A 14,034-nucleotide genomic window follows, 5' to 3' on the forward strand; every position below is an offset into this window, starting at 1 on the left:
TTCTCTATCTGCTCACCTGGTGGGATTTGGGGTTTCTAGCCAGAGTAAAGGGGGGGGGGGGTGCTTAACCAAGGGCCACCTAAGGGCAAACCGGTCCAGACGTGAGCTGAGCCCGGGGTAGGTAGGGACAGCTATGCTGGGCAGAGCCAGGCTCCTGGCTGTGTGGCCTGGGCATGCTCGTCAGGCTCTGAAACTCCCTCTCCTCACTGGCAAGTGGTTCACTAAGCCCTACACAGCCTGAAGGCGGCCGAGGTGCACCGCAGAGGAAGCAGGTAGAGGGGTCCAGGGACGGCGGTTAGATGCTTGGGTGCCCACACAACACACACAGGCACAGCCACTCTTAGAAATGTAATGTGGGCACCAGCACGCGCCCTGGGGATTCTAGAAATTCTACACAACGAAAAGCCCCAAAACAGCCCCTGAGCTGTGAGCGGCCAGGGCCAGCTGAGGCATTATGGCCAGGCCCTCCCCGGGCTGAGTTAGGCCCCCAGTCCCTGCCAGGGTGAACGGCCCACTGTGCCGCCTGCGGCCCGGCTCGTGCCCCAGGCGGGAATCCTGCGTATAAAACCAGCTCCTGCAGGCCCCGGCTCCCACGCAGACCCTGCAGCCAGGTTCAGGGCGTGCCCTCTGCCAGGCGGGCTAGGCCCTCCCGAAGCTCGCTCAGCTCAAACAGCCTGACGTCCAGCAGCTGTGCGGCCCGGCCCACCTCAGCCCGTGCCCGTTCCCGCTCGGCCCGCGCCTCCTCCAAGCTGCGCTCCGTTGCCCGCAGCTGGTGCTCCAGCTCGGCGTTGCGGGTCTCCAGGTCCTGCAGGGAGAGGATAGGCAGCATTTGAGGCCCCAACAAGCCTTAAGGGTCACCAGCCCTGCCTGGGGCATCCAGCATCTGAGTGTCATCCCATCAGACCCCACTCTGGGCCATGCCATGCCTTAGTCTCTTATCCTCCCTGCAGCTTCTGCCCAAGACACTCCATGGGCCCTTGGCCAATCTGAATGTCATGGAACTGATCACATCCCTCTTCTGCTCAAAACCCTCCTGTGACCCCATTAGGCTGGGAACAAACTCCACTCCCCTCCTTCCTCTCCTTATTCATTCCAACTCAGCCTCGCTGGCTTCCTTGTGGGTCCTTGACTATGTTGAGCGTCTCCCCACCTCAGGGTCTTTGCACATGCCGTGCACTCTGCCCAGGAGGCAAGAGGGAGCATTTCCCCAACTTCTCTCTTCTGGGTCACTAGAGCCTTTGACATCTTCACCTGCGGGACTCAGAACGTGTCCCGTGAACATTTCTCAGATAAAGTCTTCAATGAAAGCCAGGCCAGGGGCGCCTGGGTGGCTCAGTTAGTTAAGCATCCAACTTCGGCTCAGGTCATGATCTCAGGGTTTGTGAACTCCAGCCCCACATCAGGCTCCCTGCTGTCAGCCAGCAGCCTGCTTCGAATCCTGTCTCCCTCTCTCTCCCCTCCCCCAAACTCTCTCATGCACTCTTTCTCTCAAAAATAAATGAACATTAAAAAAAAAAAAAAAGCCAGGCTAGTCAGACTTGGGCTCAAATGCAGTCTCCTGATCTCAGGCTGGGGATGTGTGAGGACTTGATGGGGTCAAGCATGGGAATTCAGCAGGGACTCGAAAACGGCTTGTCGAATGACAGAATGTGAAAAACTGTGCCGATGATCATCCTTTCCAAAACACTGGCTGCAACTGAGGCTTTCCATGCACCTGGTCGTCCCAGTCCTTCACAACCTTAGGGAACTGTCTTCCTGATCCCACCTACGGGTGAACAAACAGGCTCGGGGAGGCACATAGCTGCCCAGGACCCATCGGGAAGGAAAGATCCCAGGTCTGTCCCACCCCCGGGGGCTGGCTGGCTCTCGGCAGGCACCCCTCCCCCCCCCCTGCAACGACACACACCTGCACCTTCTGCTGCGTCTCCTCGCGCTCGGTGGCGTCCAGGGCGTCGCGGGGCCCACCGGTCTGACTCTTCAGTGTCTGGATCTCCTAGAGAAGAGTTCCCAGGGTCTCTTCTGGGGTTCCTGGCTCCCTCGTGAGGGGTCAGGGAAGGTGAAGCCCAGGGACACGCACTCAGCCCTCACCTGGTCCTTGGTTTCCACTAGCGCCTCCAGCTGCTCCAGTGACTGGCCTGGCCCTTCCTTCTCACTGACTGAGGGTGGCTCCGCGGCTGCCTGGGCCTCCAGCTCTGCTACCTGTGTGGACAGGCATGTCAGCCCCTGAGACCCCCAGCCTGCGCTCTCCTGACCCCCGGGGAATCTGCCCCTTGCTCAGGCACACCTGTGACGAGGTACTCATCCCCTCTGATTTGAAGCAGGCAGGACTTCAGGGTTTGACAAAGAGTGACATGATCTCAAACCCGTACTACAGAACAAGAAACTGAGGCTCAGGGGAACAGCCTTGAGATCACACATCCAGGCAGTGAACCCAGGACGGAGGCAGGGGCTCCACAGTTGCCGGGGGTGGGCCACTGAGCGTCTCTGGGAGGGAGGGGTCCCCTCACCCGCTGCCGCAGCCTTTCGGCCTCTGCACGCTGGGCCTCCAGCTGCTGCCTCCACTGGGCGGCGGCGGCGTTGGCTTCTCGCAGGGCGCCCGCCAACTTGTTGTTGCTGTCCTGCAGCGCGAAGAACTCGGCCTCCCACTGCACCTCGCCCACGGAGCTGCAGGGACGCGAGGGTTGGCTGGGGCGAGGCTGGGCAGCACTGCGTTTGGGGGCAGGGCAGGACGGTGCCGGAGGCGGGGCGGTGCTGGGGGGCGGGGCCGTGGGTGGGGACTTCGCGGGGTAGCGTGATCTCGTCGGGGGCGAGGTGAAAGTAGGTGCCTGGCGTCGGCTCAGGGAGACAGACGGAATGGGGAGCGGGGTCAGCCCGCCGGGGTGTGCGCAGAACGGGGTGAGGGTGGGGAGGCACCCGGGGGGTTAGAATTTGGCAGGGGAGGCGTAAAAGAGGCAGGGTTAGCCCCGAGGAGCCGGCGAGGTAGGGGCAGGGTCCGCCCCGAGAGGGCGTGGTCAAAGCGGGAGCGCGTTCCAGGGGAGAGGTCGGCTCCAGAAGGGGCAGGATCCGAGTCAGGCGCCTCTCCTTCCCCCGGCTTTGGGTACACAGATCCCGCCGCCCTTCGACTTCAGAGAAGTCCCTCTCCGTGCCAGCAGTCCTGCCACGCCCTATGCCCGGCCCTACCCCCTCACCCCTCGGACAGCATCTTCTTGAGCCGCTCGCGCTCTGCGGGGCCGGGGACGTCCGCGCTCTGGCTACGGAACAGTTTCTCGTCGCCGGGGCCGTTGGCGCTGACGAGAGGACTTGGGGGCACCTAAAGGCGTGGGCAGAAGCGGGGTCACACTGTGTGGGGGGGTGGTGGCTTCAGTCAAGGATCAGTCAGGTCATGGCTGGGGTCAGGGTTGATGTTACTGGGGTTGTGACTGAGGACAGGAGTCCTTTCCAGCACTGGGATGGGAGCGCGCCCCTCCTCTCCTCTTCCACCCTCTCTGGCTCCCCATGGTCCCTGGACCAGAGTTCTGAGCACTGTACCCCCACCTTGCCTGCCTGGGCTCTCACCAAGCTCCCAGGAGCGCACTTGATGCCTGCTGGTCTAAATAAACCCACTGAGATATTCAAAATCTGCAAGGGGGTGGGGGCAATGTGAAATCTCTATGCTATTCCTTCACAGCAATGCCCTTCCCTGGGGCCAAATTTCAACATGCTTTTAAGATTCTGACAGGAAGCCTTCTACTAGGCTGAGTTCATTATAAATCCCCCTCCCAGCCTGGACCATGAGCCCTGAGGGCAGGGACCAGCCTACTTTTTCAACTCCCAAACCCTCTTTCCCACACAGTAGGTGGTCAGTAGATCATGCTGAATAAATTAATAGGGGAAAGTGCCCCAGGGACAATTTTTTCACTCTACCCCTCTACTTAGCCATTTCAACCTTCAGGTTTTTACTCTGCCATCTAAGCTGATTTCTTTCTCTTCCTTCCTTCCTTCCTTCCTTCCTTCCTTCCTTCCTTCCTTCCTTTCTTAACGTTTATTTTTGATAGAGAGTGCGAGTGGGGTAGGAGCAGAGAGAGGGGGGGACAGAGGATCCAAAGCAGGCTCTGTGCGACAGCAGCAAGCCTGACGAGGCGTTTGAACTTGCGAACCCTGAGATCATGACCTGAGCTGCAGTCAGACACTCAGCCGACTGAGCCACCCAGGTGCCCCAAGCTGGTTTCTAGGCCTCCCCTGATCTAAGGCTAGGCCAGCCGCCCAGAATGTGCTCCTGACACTTTTCCTCCAAGGCTTCTGCTACAGGTCTAGCTTTACACAATCTGTGAGCATATGGTCTTGGGCACGCGCACAGCACCTGGACCCTCAATAGCAGTTGAGTGACTGGCAGGCATGGGACAAGGAGTGCTGACCTGGTGGGAAGTGAGTCCCAGGGCTGGACTGGTGAGCTCCCCGCCATCCTGAGATTTCTCCCTTGCCAGCCTCGCTGCTTCCTTCACTTCCTGGAACTTCTCAGCAAACTGGGGTGGGGTTGGGGGAGCGGGGGAAAGGCAGAACAAACAATCAAAGAAAACCCAGCCCCCTCTCCCAGAGCCCCATTAGGTCACCCTCACCCCCCACCCCCAGCACCAGCCGTGTCACTATGGAGGCGACTTCAGGAGCATCTCATGAACTAGTTCATCTCATGAACTAGAAGAGTGGTAAGAAGGCTTAGAAAATGTCCCCAGTGATCAGATTGAGTATCATGGTGGAGGGTGGGATGTTCACGGAAGTGTATTACATTGAGGCACCTTGAAAAAGGGATCAATCCCCTTTTCCTCTCCGTCAGGCTTATTTCAGCAAGGAGAGCCTCAGGTGAGTGCTGTCTGGAATGCCTGGGACACTTGTGAATATCTTTTTATAACAAAGAGAAAGCAGGTCTTGGGCTCAGAGCCTCTTAGAGGCACCTGTAGCCAGTGGGCAAGTAAATCACCCTTTTCTCATTTTTACTGTACTTATGTTTACATTTACCACTTATACCAGTTTTCCAGTTGGGGTAGGACACACTTACTGTTTTTCATTTTAAAATAAATTTCCTTAGTGTGAAAATACATTCTTTAAAGAAAACATGTACATACACACAGTCACTTGATTGGGGCAAAGGGGCCAGTGCAATTCATTGCGGTGGGGGGTGGGGGGAGGGAAGGGGGATGATCTTTTCAAAAAACAGTCTAACAGCAACTGAATACTCAGTGGGAAAAAATACTCCTACCTTATACCACCCACAGAAATTAATTCAAGACCTAAATTTGAAAGGAAAATTAAAGCTTCTAGAAGAGAAGAAAATCCTCACGATCTCATTAGGAATCAGAAAGCACTAACCATCCAGGGAAACAATGGATGAGACAATACTGAAGCCTAGAGACAGCAGAGGGTGGAGGGAGGCAATGATGAAGGTAGGGCTAGGGTGTGTGAGGGAACTCTTAGCCCATCCCAGGCACCCAGAGAAGGGTAGGGTGTGTCCAAAATTGGAACAAGTGGCCAGCAGAGCTGAGACACGAGCCAGGGAACCAGGAAGGGACTTCCGGCTTTTTCTGATACCCATTCTACAGCTGGGAAGACTGGAAACCCAGTACCTGCCCAGGGGCCCCAGTATACCCAGAAGACATAGGCCCAGCTCCATCCCTCCCACCGTGTCATCCTACCAGCCCACCTGGGTCAGATGCTGCTCAGAAGCAAAGCCGAGGCCATAGACAGTGTTGGCACGACTGTCTGCCCACTGTCCAAACTTCTGGGAGGTTTTGGTAAAGGTCATGTTGGGGGTGACAGTGCTGTTGATGATGGCCTGGGGAGAGGTGGGGAGCAAAGTTCAAGGTTGATGAGACTGACGATAATAATGAATACGAAACCCCCAGTGGATCACTTTGTCTTAGCTCCTCAGAGATCCTTGGTCTGAGCCATTTCGGGAGGGAGACTGATCCAGGGCTCCTCCCCAACCCCAGCCCCCAGGCACCCGGCAAGGCAACGACCAGACCCAGGCCTGTTGCTGAGACCCCTTGGGCCTGCCACCCCACCCAGGCCCTGCCAGGACCTTGGCACCCCCAATGCTGATGATTCGGTAGACATTGCGGGTGGCATCATAGAAGTAGGAGACAGTGAGCGCGTGCTTGCCCGCTGGGATCCAGTTCCGCTTGGTGGCCGGGTCAATCTGGAACACGTGCGCCCTTGTGCTGAAGATGGGCTGCTCCCTGCATGGGGAGAGTGTTCTCAGCAGGGCTGGGCATCCCCGGGGGGGGACTCAGGGCCAAGCTGCGGAGGCAGGGACTCACCTGGCTGTGGACATTGGTCAGGCTGGGCTGGGTGGGCTCCAAGAGGCAGCCAGAAGGATGGCAGGAGGTGTGGTTTCAGCCTCTGTGGGGGACAGGGGGCTTGTGAGTGTCTCCCCAGGACAGGCTTAGGGAAACCAAGCGGGTCCAACCTCAGGAAGCACCACCAAGTACATACACCATTCATAGAACCTCAGTCAAAAAGGTGAGAGAATCGGCAGATCACCCAGAGCAAAACGGCCCTGGAGGAAGCTCTCACAACACCTTGAGCAGGAGATGGCTCTCTAAGAGGAGCCAGGTGGCCCCTGATAGCCCAGTGTAAACTTCTCAGCATGCTAGGTACTGAAGTCCCAGGGAAACCCCCTCAATCTTCGGGCTGGGTAGAGAAGGGCCAAGGCCAACTCCCGCTTGGGATTTTCTGCCACATTCACTCATCACTCCCCAAACCAGGATCTCTATCAAAATGCAGGGCATCACCAGGTGCCTACTGGGAGACCAGTCCCCCCACCGAACCCACAGAGAGACACCTCGGCTTCCACTCTAGGGCAGAGGCACATCTTGGAGTCAAAGTCCAAACCCCCAGGTAGCTCCCAGCCTAGTTAAAAAGATAAGATGTAGCCAAACAAGTTTACTCTGGTGCCAGATGGCCCATGACCACTCAACCCCAATACCATCCATGCAGGGCTGGGTGGGACCAAGGATTGGGAGAGGGGGCTCCCCAGCCTCTCTTGGTTCCTCTAGCCACAACCCCACAGAAACCAGGAAGAGTTGCCCTGGAGAATTCCCCACCCTCACCTCTGTGCCCCCAAAACCTGTACCAGGGGGATCCGTGGAGGATCCAGGAGGGACCTGGCGGAAGGAGGTGGCAAAGTGGGGGAAGGGAGGCCCCAGGGGAGCGGCCTCCTTGGTCAGAGGAGGGATGCCCCCCCACCCTGTCCTGGGCAGCTGCTGCCCCGGTCACAGGGTCTGAAACCGGAGCCCCTGGGTGGGGGAGGGGCGGCAGCTCTGGCCCGGGCTGGGAGCGGGTCCTGGGTCGAAGCAGGGTTCCAGGGTGCAGGGGTCCCAGGAACACAGGCCCTTCCGGTCCTGACAGTCCTGCCGAGACTTGCAGCTTTGGGGAAAGTTACTCACCAACTAGTCATGTGCCTCAGACGCCTCCGGCCGCGGGGCTCCCGAAGGAGGCCCCGACCCCGCCCGGTGCCCAGGATCCCCAATCGCGTGTGGGGGCGAAGCCCCACCCCATGCGTCCCAGTCCGGGGGGCCTGATATTCAGTAAGGAAGCAGTTCCCATCCGCGTCAGAAGCGGGGCGCCCAATGCGCGCCCCAACTTCGGGAAGTGCCACCCTCGACCAGGGAACTTCCGAGACGGGCGCAACGCCCCCCAACTCCGGGTCCAGAACTTCGGGGACACATTCTCCGCCTCCTCCAACGCCAGCCCCAGAACTTCGGGGATCCCTCGCGCCACCTCCGACTGCTAAATTTCGGGGATTCCCTGCCACCTCTCCAGCCTCGGGTCCGGAATTTCGGGATCCCCTCGTGCCGCCTCCGTCTCCCAGGCCCGGAACGTCGGGGACACCGCAGTCTCCTCCAACGCCGGGTCCGGAACTTTGGGAACCCCTCGCACTGTGCCCTCTTCGACCCCGACTCCGGAACTTCGGGGCCCCTGCGCCCTCTCAAGCCCTGGAACTTCGGGGCTCCCCGAGCCGCACCCAGCCTCCGTGTCCGGAACTTCGGGGACCCCCGCGCCCTCCCCGGGCCCTAGAACCTCGCGGGCCCCCGCGTCCCCGACGCAGGCTCGGACAGCCGGGCTCACCCTGCGGGCTCGGCGCCCCGCGAGTGTCCGGGCGCGAGTCGGGTGCTGCCCCGCGGCGCCGACTCCCCGCAGCCGGGCGCCCCGTTCGCTTGCTGGCTCCGGGGCCCGCGCCCTCCGCGCCGCCCTCCGCGCCGCCCTCCGCACCGCCCGCGCCTTTGTCTGCGCCTCCGCCGCCGCCCGCGCCGCCTCCGGTCCCATCGCGGCCGGTCCCGACGCGGCCGCCGCCCGCCCCGCCTCCCCGGGCCTCCGAGGCTGCCCCGCAGCGCCCCCTGCCGGCCCTCCGAGGCGGGGGGGGGGAGGGGGAGAGGGAGGGGCGGAAGCTGGGAGGAAGGCGGGAAGGGAGCGGTGGGGAAGGGGTTAAGGACGGGGAAGAGGGACAGGGGGGGTGGGGATGGGGACAGAGACCCAGACCCAGAGATAGAAAGACGGGGGAGAGACACAGGAGACAGAAGGAGCGTGTGGCTTCACCGTCCCGTCAGGGGTGGCCTTGACCCTCCAGGTCACTGCTGCCCACGTTTCTCACTGCCTGAGGTCATGACCTTCTGCTTTTGATGGGATTCCCTCTCCACTTGACAGGGATCCAGGGGCAGGGGCCTCTCTACCGCACAGAGGTGGGTGCCTGCACACAGTAGGTGCTCAGTAGGTGTTACCGGGAAATGAAAGAGAAACAGGCTGGAAGAGGCTGAGAGAGACAAACAGCAGGCACTTAATGAGACTTGATCAGGGGTGCACCGTTCAGAATCCTTCCTGCTTGACTTCCCACCCAGCTCTGATCCCCAGTTGGGGACGGGCTTCTGTCCACCTGGTCTCCCTCAAGAGGATGGTTTAACAGTGCCAGCCATGGTTAGATTATCAGCACTGCTATGCTATAGGGTCCCAGAACCTAGGGCGGATGGAACACTGGGGCCTGGTTGCCACCGAATGAGTGAATCCCCTGGAGGTCCTCGGGCCTGGGTCAGAAGGAGCCCTTCATGCACTTGCCAGGAGAGGGTCCTTCTGGAGCTGAGCCAGGCTCAGCCTCCCCAGGCCCAAGTCCACCTGTGGGGCCCGCTGGTCAATCCTGTGGCTGCCCTTTCTCTGGACTCCTCCAAAGTCACACAGTGCCATGGGGTTCATGGACAGAGGCACGCCAGCTCCTCAGAACCAAGGCCCACAGTTCCCTAAAGTTCTGAACCTCATGTTTTGTTTTGTCTTGTTATGTTTTCGGTGCAAAAAAAGGTGATTTTATTAAAGCAAGGGGACCGGGATCCATGGGCAGAGAGCTGCCTGAACCTCATGTTTGAGCTTGCCGACCACCTCACAGGTTTTGTTTTTCACCTTCTTCGTCCCGTCTCCTTTCTCTGTTCCTTTATTTCTGTTTTCCCTGACAAGAATCCTACATCTAGGCTGGTAGCTATCTTCAAATTACTTTTAGGTGAATTCCTGGTCATGTCGTTTCCGGAGACTTATTCCCAGGCCAAGATCAGGGTTTATTTCGCTTCAAGTCTTTGCCCAACCGGATCCTTCCACCTTTCTGGAGGCATATACTCCGCCTTGTCCTTCCAGGCTCAGCACCACTGCCCCCTCTCCGCCTGGAAACTTCTCTGTCTTGGGCTTGGAGGGGGATCTCACTGTGTTCTGCGCTATGCCCCCATCACTTTCTGTGCGATCCCTGACCTGTACTATCTGTTTATTACTTGGGTGGTGACCAGATCTGGGCATTTTGGGGAGGGCTGGCCCATCCTGGAGCCTCAGCCTCAGCCAGTATGAGAGGAACTGCTCACCAATGCTAGGGAAACGGAGCCTGCGGCCTCAGTTTCCCCAGCTGCTTCTAACTTCACAAGGCATCTGCACAAGCAAAGGACTTGGCTTTGCTTTCAGGCCTGAAGCCACAAAACGCTTTGAACATTGTGGGGAACAAAGAAAATACCGTCTGTTCTGTGCAAAGAGTGACTTTTCCTTATTACCAAAAAAAAATTAAGTAACTGGGAAAGGTGCCGACACGGCCAAGGCTTCTGGAAGCCACTCAGGGTGTGCCGAGTGCTGGCCGGCTGCAGGGCCACGGCCATGTGGCCGCTCTGTGGGGGCGGCCAGGAGAGGGGCCCAGGTAGACTTTACCCCTTGTGTGGGCAGAAGGCAACGACATGAGAGAGAGTGGGAGTTGAATCACTTCCCAGGCCCCCCTCAGGCTTCCGGGAGGGGTTGGGCTGGGGCTCACCTTGAGCAGCCCTGACCTGAAGATGGCAGTTCCTCATTCTCCCCTGGGTATAGACTGCCCCGAGCATGGCTGCCCCAAGCTGCCACCTCCACCCCAGCCTGAGACCTCTTCTGCCTGGGGATGTCCTTACAGTGTGGGCAGAGGCCACCACCCCAGGGTGACTGATTATGAGCGACAGCTTTCCCTTGGTGCTGAGGGAGGATATCAGAAAATGAACTTCCTGTCACAGAGGGGACCAAGCAGAGAGTAGAACAAGTTTATTTGGCTCTAGAGAAGCTGCATTTGCAGAGTGGCTCTTCCGGGTTAGTCTCTGGCCTCTGCCTAGTTAAATCGGACCCACCTTTGGACTGAAGCTAAATTGTCTCTCTTCCCTGGAGGGTTCCTGTCCCACCAGATCAGGGGAAGTCTGTCACTCTTCCCCAAAGCCACATGCCCAATCTCATGGTATGGAGGACAGTGGCCACTTCGATCCGTTTATGACATGATTTGGTTCCTAGCCACCTCTTCTGTGGTTCTATCCCGACACCTAGAGCAGGACTGACCTGCAGCAGGAACTCTTTAAATGCTTCAAGGAGGAGAGGCTCCCCAAACCCCAGTATTGATCCTTGATGGTCTCCAGAGTCACGTGACCAGGGAGTGCATCTCAGCCCTGCCTCTTACCAGCAGTGTGGCCTTAAAGAAGACATTTTCCCTCTCTGTGCCTTAGTTACTCCATCTATAAAATGGGCATAAAAATGGTACTCACTTCTGAAGTTTCCTGTAAGGACCCAACAAGTCTTTGTGTGCAAAGGGCATGACCCCAGGAGCTTAACAAATGCTGGTTGTTATAAACATTATATTTATTCTTGGCCGTCTGGGCATGTGGTTTTTGATCCTGAGCCAAATTCTTAAGATTTTCTTTCAGGGGTTGAAGAATCCCAACTAGGCATGAGCTTTCAAGGACAGAAGGAGGTCCGATGGCATGATGATTTCTAAATCTTTATCTCTGGGACCCTTATATGCTCCCCCAGCCACACTCCTCCTCTGTCTCCCCATTCCCCCAGCCGTGGCCAGTTGGGCCAGCCACCAGAACTTATCCTCCTGAAAAGCTCCTATTCGTCCCTCAAAGTCCCACCTCCAATGCCCTCTTCTCTGAGAAGCCCTTCCGTGTCTCCCTCTAGACCTTCCCCAACACACTCCCTCCTTCTGACCCAACCCTGATCCCTATGGGCTAGGGGTGTCTGTGTCCAGCTCTGACTCCCCCAGCCTGAAGGTACCTCAAGGGCGGGGCTGAAGCTTCTCTTGGGCTTGGCATCTCCCAGCATGGGGGTCATGGCGTAGGAGAGTTTGGTGACTCAGTGTTGGTGATTTTTCATCACTTGAAAGTGATCCCACCTTAAATTCAGATCCAACTCAACTTATGCACAAGGACAAAGTAAATCCATTAAACAAGCCGCCTCCAGGAAGGCATGAAAGGGCTAAGGGGAGGGGGTCTGACACTGGGTTATGGACTTGAGCTCCCAGGACCTGGGAGGGTTGGGGGTGGGGGTAGGCAACACTTGAGCCCCCTCCAAACTCCAAACCTGGATCTGCGGTTTGGTTCCCACAGACCTAATTACCCTCATTTGCCACATGCACTAATTACCTCCGCGGTGCCAGGTGGCTGGGCGGGGCTGGCCCACTTCTGGGAGGTAGGTCGGGGCCCGATTATTTTTGGCTGTGTCGTCCTTGAAGACTCTGCCATCCTTCTGTGTGAAGGGCAGAAAGTGGGGCGGAAAAATTGCGGCCACATCAGTAGGGACACTCGGAGACTTAGGGGTCAGGTCGGCCCAGGAGCTCCCTGAGCAGCGGGGTTTGGGTCCGAGGCCTCAGGGTCTTTGGTACCTAGCTGGAGGCAGCAAGACCTAGAGGGGCTGAGAATCATCCAGATCCATGGTGCACTGGTTTGGAGGCCTGTCTTAAATGTCCCACTGGTGGGACAGGGCTTGAGTAGGTAGTCAGATGGGCCTGAGTGCAAATTCTGACTTCCACCAATTTGATGCATGTTACTGAGCATGTGAGCTCCTCTCTTTGCACCTTTCCTGACGGATCAGATGGGGATAATAATTCACAAAGAGTACTCTGGGCAGAGGGCACAGCATATGCAAAGGCCCTGAGGTGGGGATGGGCTGAGTATGCTGGAGGAACAGTGAGGGTCCAGAGAGGAGTGAATAGGAAGAGAGTAGGGGTCACTGAAGGCTAAGGTCTCTGGTAGCCAGAGAGGAGTGAATAGGAAGAGAGTAGGGGTCACTGAAGGCTAAGGAGGTCACAGGAGCCAGGTAAGACCTCATAAGCGGTGATGTGGTGTGTGGGTTTCACGCCAAGGGTACCGGGGAGCCATGAGAGAGTTTGGAGACAGAGAGGAAGGGACGTGATCAGATTTACATTGCAGTCTCCAGGCCAGGTTTCAGCTCTTGAGAGAGAATCCGGTATCTGTACATGTACAGAATGGGGACAGACCCTCCCTTTCTTTGAGCCTCAGTTTTCTTATCTGAGACAGAGTCCTGAGGCTCAGACAGCCCCAGGACACACTGGACCGTTAGTCGGGGAAGTTCCCTTCCCCCGAGCTCCCAAATTCCTACATGCCCTCCTCTCTGCCTGCCCTCTCCTCCTACTCTCCTTCTGTGGCCTTAAAGGAACAGCTGTGGGAACAGAGAGCGGGAAGCCGCGGGGAAGGCAACACGGAGGGGCTCCGGGGGCCGTGTTCCCGATTGGTGACAGCCCACATGGGGCCAAATGTTCTTACAGGAACCCGGTGACTCAGATGCCGCAGCCTCCTCCCTCAGTCTGCTAGGGGAGGCCATTCCTGGTCGCTAGGCATAGGTGAGAATCAGCATGTGCCCCTCTGGGTGGGCCCCAAACCAGTCCGTCCCAGCCTCCACTGCAGGGATCCCCTTAACTGGATGCATTGCTCGCTTTCCTGCTCTCGTAGCTTCTCTGGCTCTGCTGGAGGCTTCAGTGGGAGAATCTGACTCCTAATTGCCATTGGCCAAGCAGCTGAACCCCGTCTCTGGACCTTTACCCTTAACCCCACCACTGAGCCTTCACACTCAGCCCCACCTATGACTGGAAATGTCAGCTCTAACACCCTCTCCTTCAGGAAGCCTTCCCAGATGCCCTCCACTGCCCCAACCGGGAGTGTCTGTATCCAGCTCCGTCCCGGATGCGGACTGGGGGCTCCTTAGAGTCCTGGCCCAGCGCAAGGCCTCTCAGGGCCCCAATTGTTGTCCAGTGTGGGAAGGCTCAAAGAGACCCTGGGGGAGGAGGAATCTCCATGGCCCTGCCTTTAACTCCATTTTTATGGAAAAGGAAACTGAGGCTCAGGGGGCTTCCCCAATTAAAAACTGGCCAAGTGGAAAAGCTTGGCCTCAAACCCAGGTCTGAGAGACCAAACCCTGTTCTCCGTAGCTTTTGGAAGCTTATTTACCCATAGGGAGGGGGAAGAAGGCATTCACTTGCTTGAAAGTAGATTTGGGACAGTCTGGGCTCAGACTCCAAGGGTCTGACAGTCCGTCTCCATGGATGCAGGGGGAGCCTCTCTGGGGGTTTCCTTCTCCGTAAGATGGGGGTTCTTCATCTGTTAACTCATGCTTATTTTTATTTTATTTTATTTTATTTTATTTTATTTTATTTTATTTTATTCTTATTTATTTATTTTAATGTTTGTTTATTTTTGAGAGAGACAGACAGAGCATGAGCAGGGGAGGAGCAGAGAGAGA

General features: G+C 57.5%; 1 protein-coding gene across 5 annotated transcripts; it reads right to left on the reverse strand.

The window, feature by feature from the left end:
- Nucleotides 1-74: 74 nt before the first annotated feature.
- On the reverse strand, nucleotides 75-8,240 carry HOMER3 (homer scaffold protein 3). 5 transcript variants are annotated; one of them, XM_042928968.1, is made up of 10 exons: nucleotides 8,101-8,240; nucleotides 6,291-6,372; nucleotides 6,053-6,209; nucleotides 5,675-5,806; nucleotides 4,395-4,502; nucleotides 3,189-3,310; nucleotides 2,508-2,664; nucleotides 2,089-2,199; nucleotides 1,907-1,993; nucleotides 75-805 (listed from the first exon to the last, which is right to left on the reverse strand). In XM_042928968.1, exons 2-10 carry the CDS (start codon nucleotides 6,302-6,304, stop codon nucleotides 614-616), a joined length of 1,080 nt encoding a protein of 359 aa, XP_042784902.1. In that variant the 5' UTR covers nucleotides 6,305-6,372; nucleotides 8,101-8,240; the 3' UTR covers nucleotides 75-613. The 5 variants fall into 5 exon arrangements, with proteins under 5 accessions (XP_042784902.1, XP_042784903.1, XP_042784905.1 ...); XM_042928969.1 differs by lacking the exon at nucleotides 8,101-8,240 and adding an exon at nucleotides 7,419-8,072; XM_042928971.1 differs by lacking the exon at nucleotides 8,101-8,240 and adding an exon at nucleotides 7,106-7,406.
- Nucleotides 8,241-14,034: the final 5,794 nt, after the last annotated feature.

The sequence above is a fragment of the Panthera leo genome, chromosome A2, assembly GCF_018350215.1.
Source record: "Panthera leo isolate Ple1 chromosome A2, P.leo_Ple1_pat1.1, whole genome shotgun sequence".
Classification (NCBI taxonomy): Eukaryota; Metazoa; Chordata; class Mammalia; order Carnivora; family Felidae; genus Panthera; species Panthera leo.

What these genes read in the sequence shown, in the direction of transcription:
- HOMER3 (XM_042928968.1), bottom strand. An exon ending in TGGGACTCACTTCCCACCAG is followed by an intron (nt 3,311 to 4,394) that starts GTCAGCACTCCT and finishes CCACGCCTTTAG; the next exon opens with GTGCCCCCAAGTCCTCTCGT. An exon ending in AGACGCAGCAGAAGGTGCAG is followed by an intron (nt 806 to 1,906) that starts GTGTGTGTCGTT and finishes CTCTCCCTGCAG; the next exon opens with GACCTGGAGACCCGCAACGC.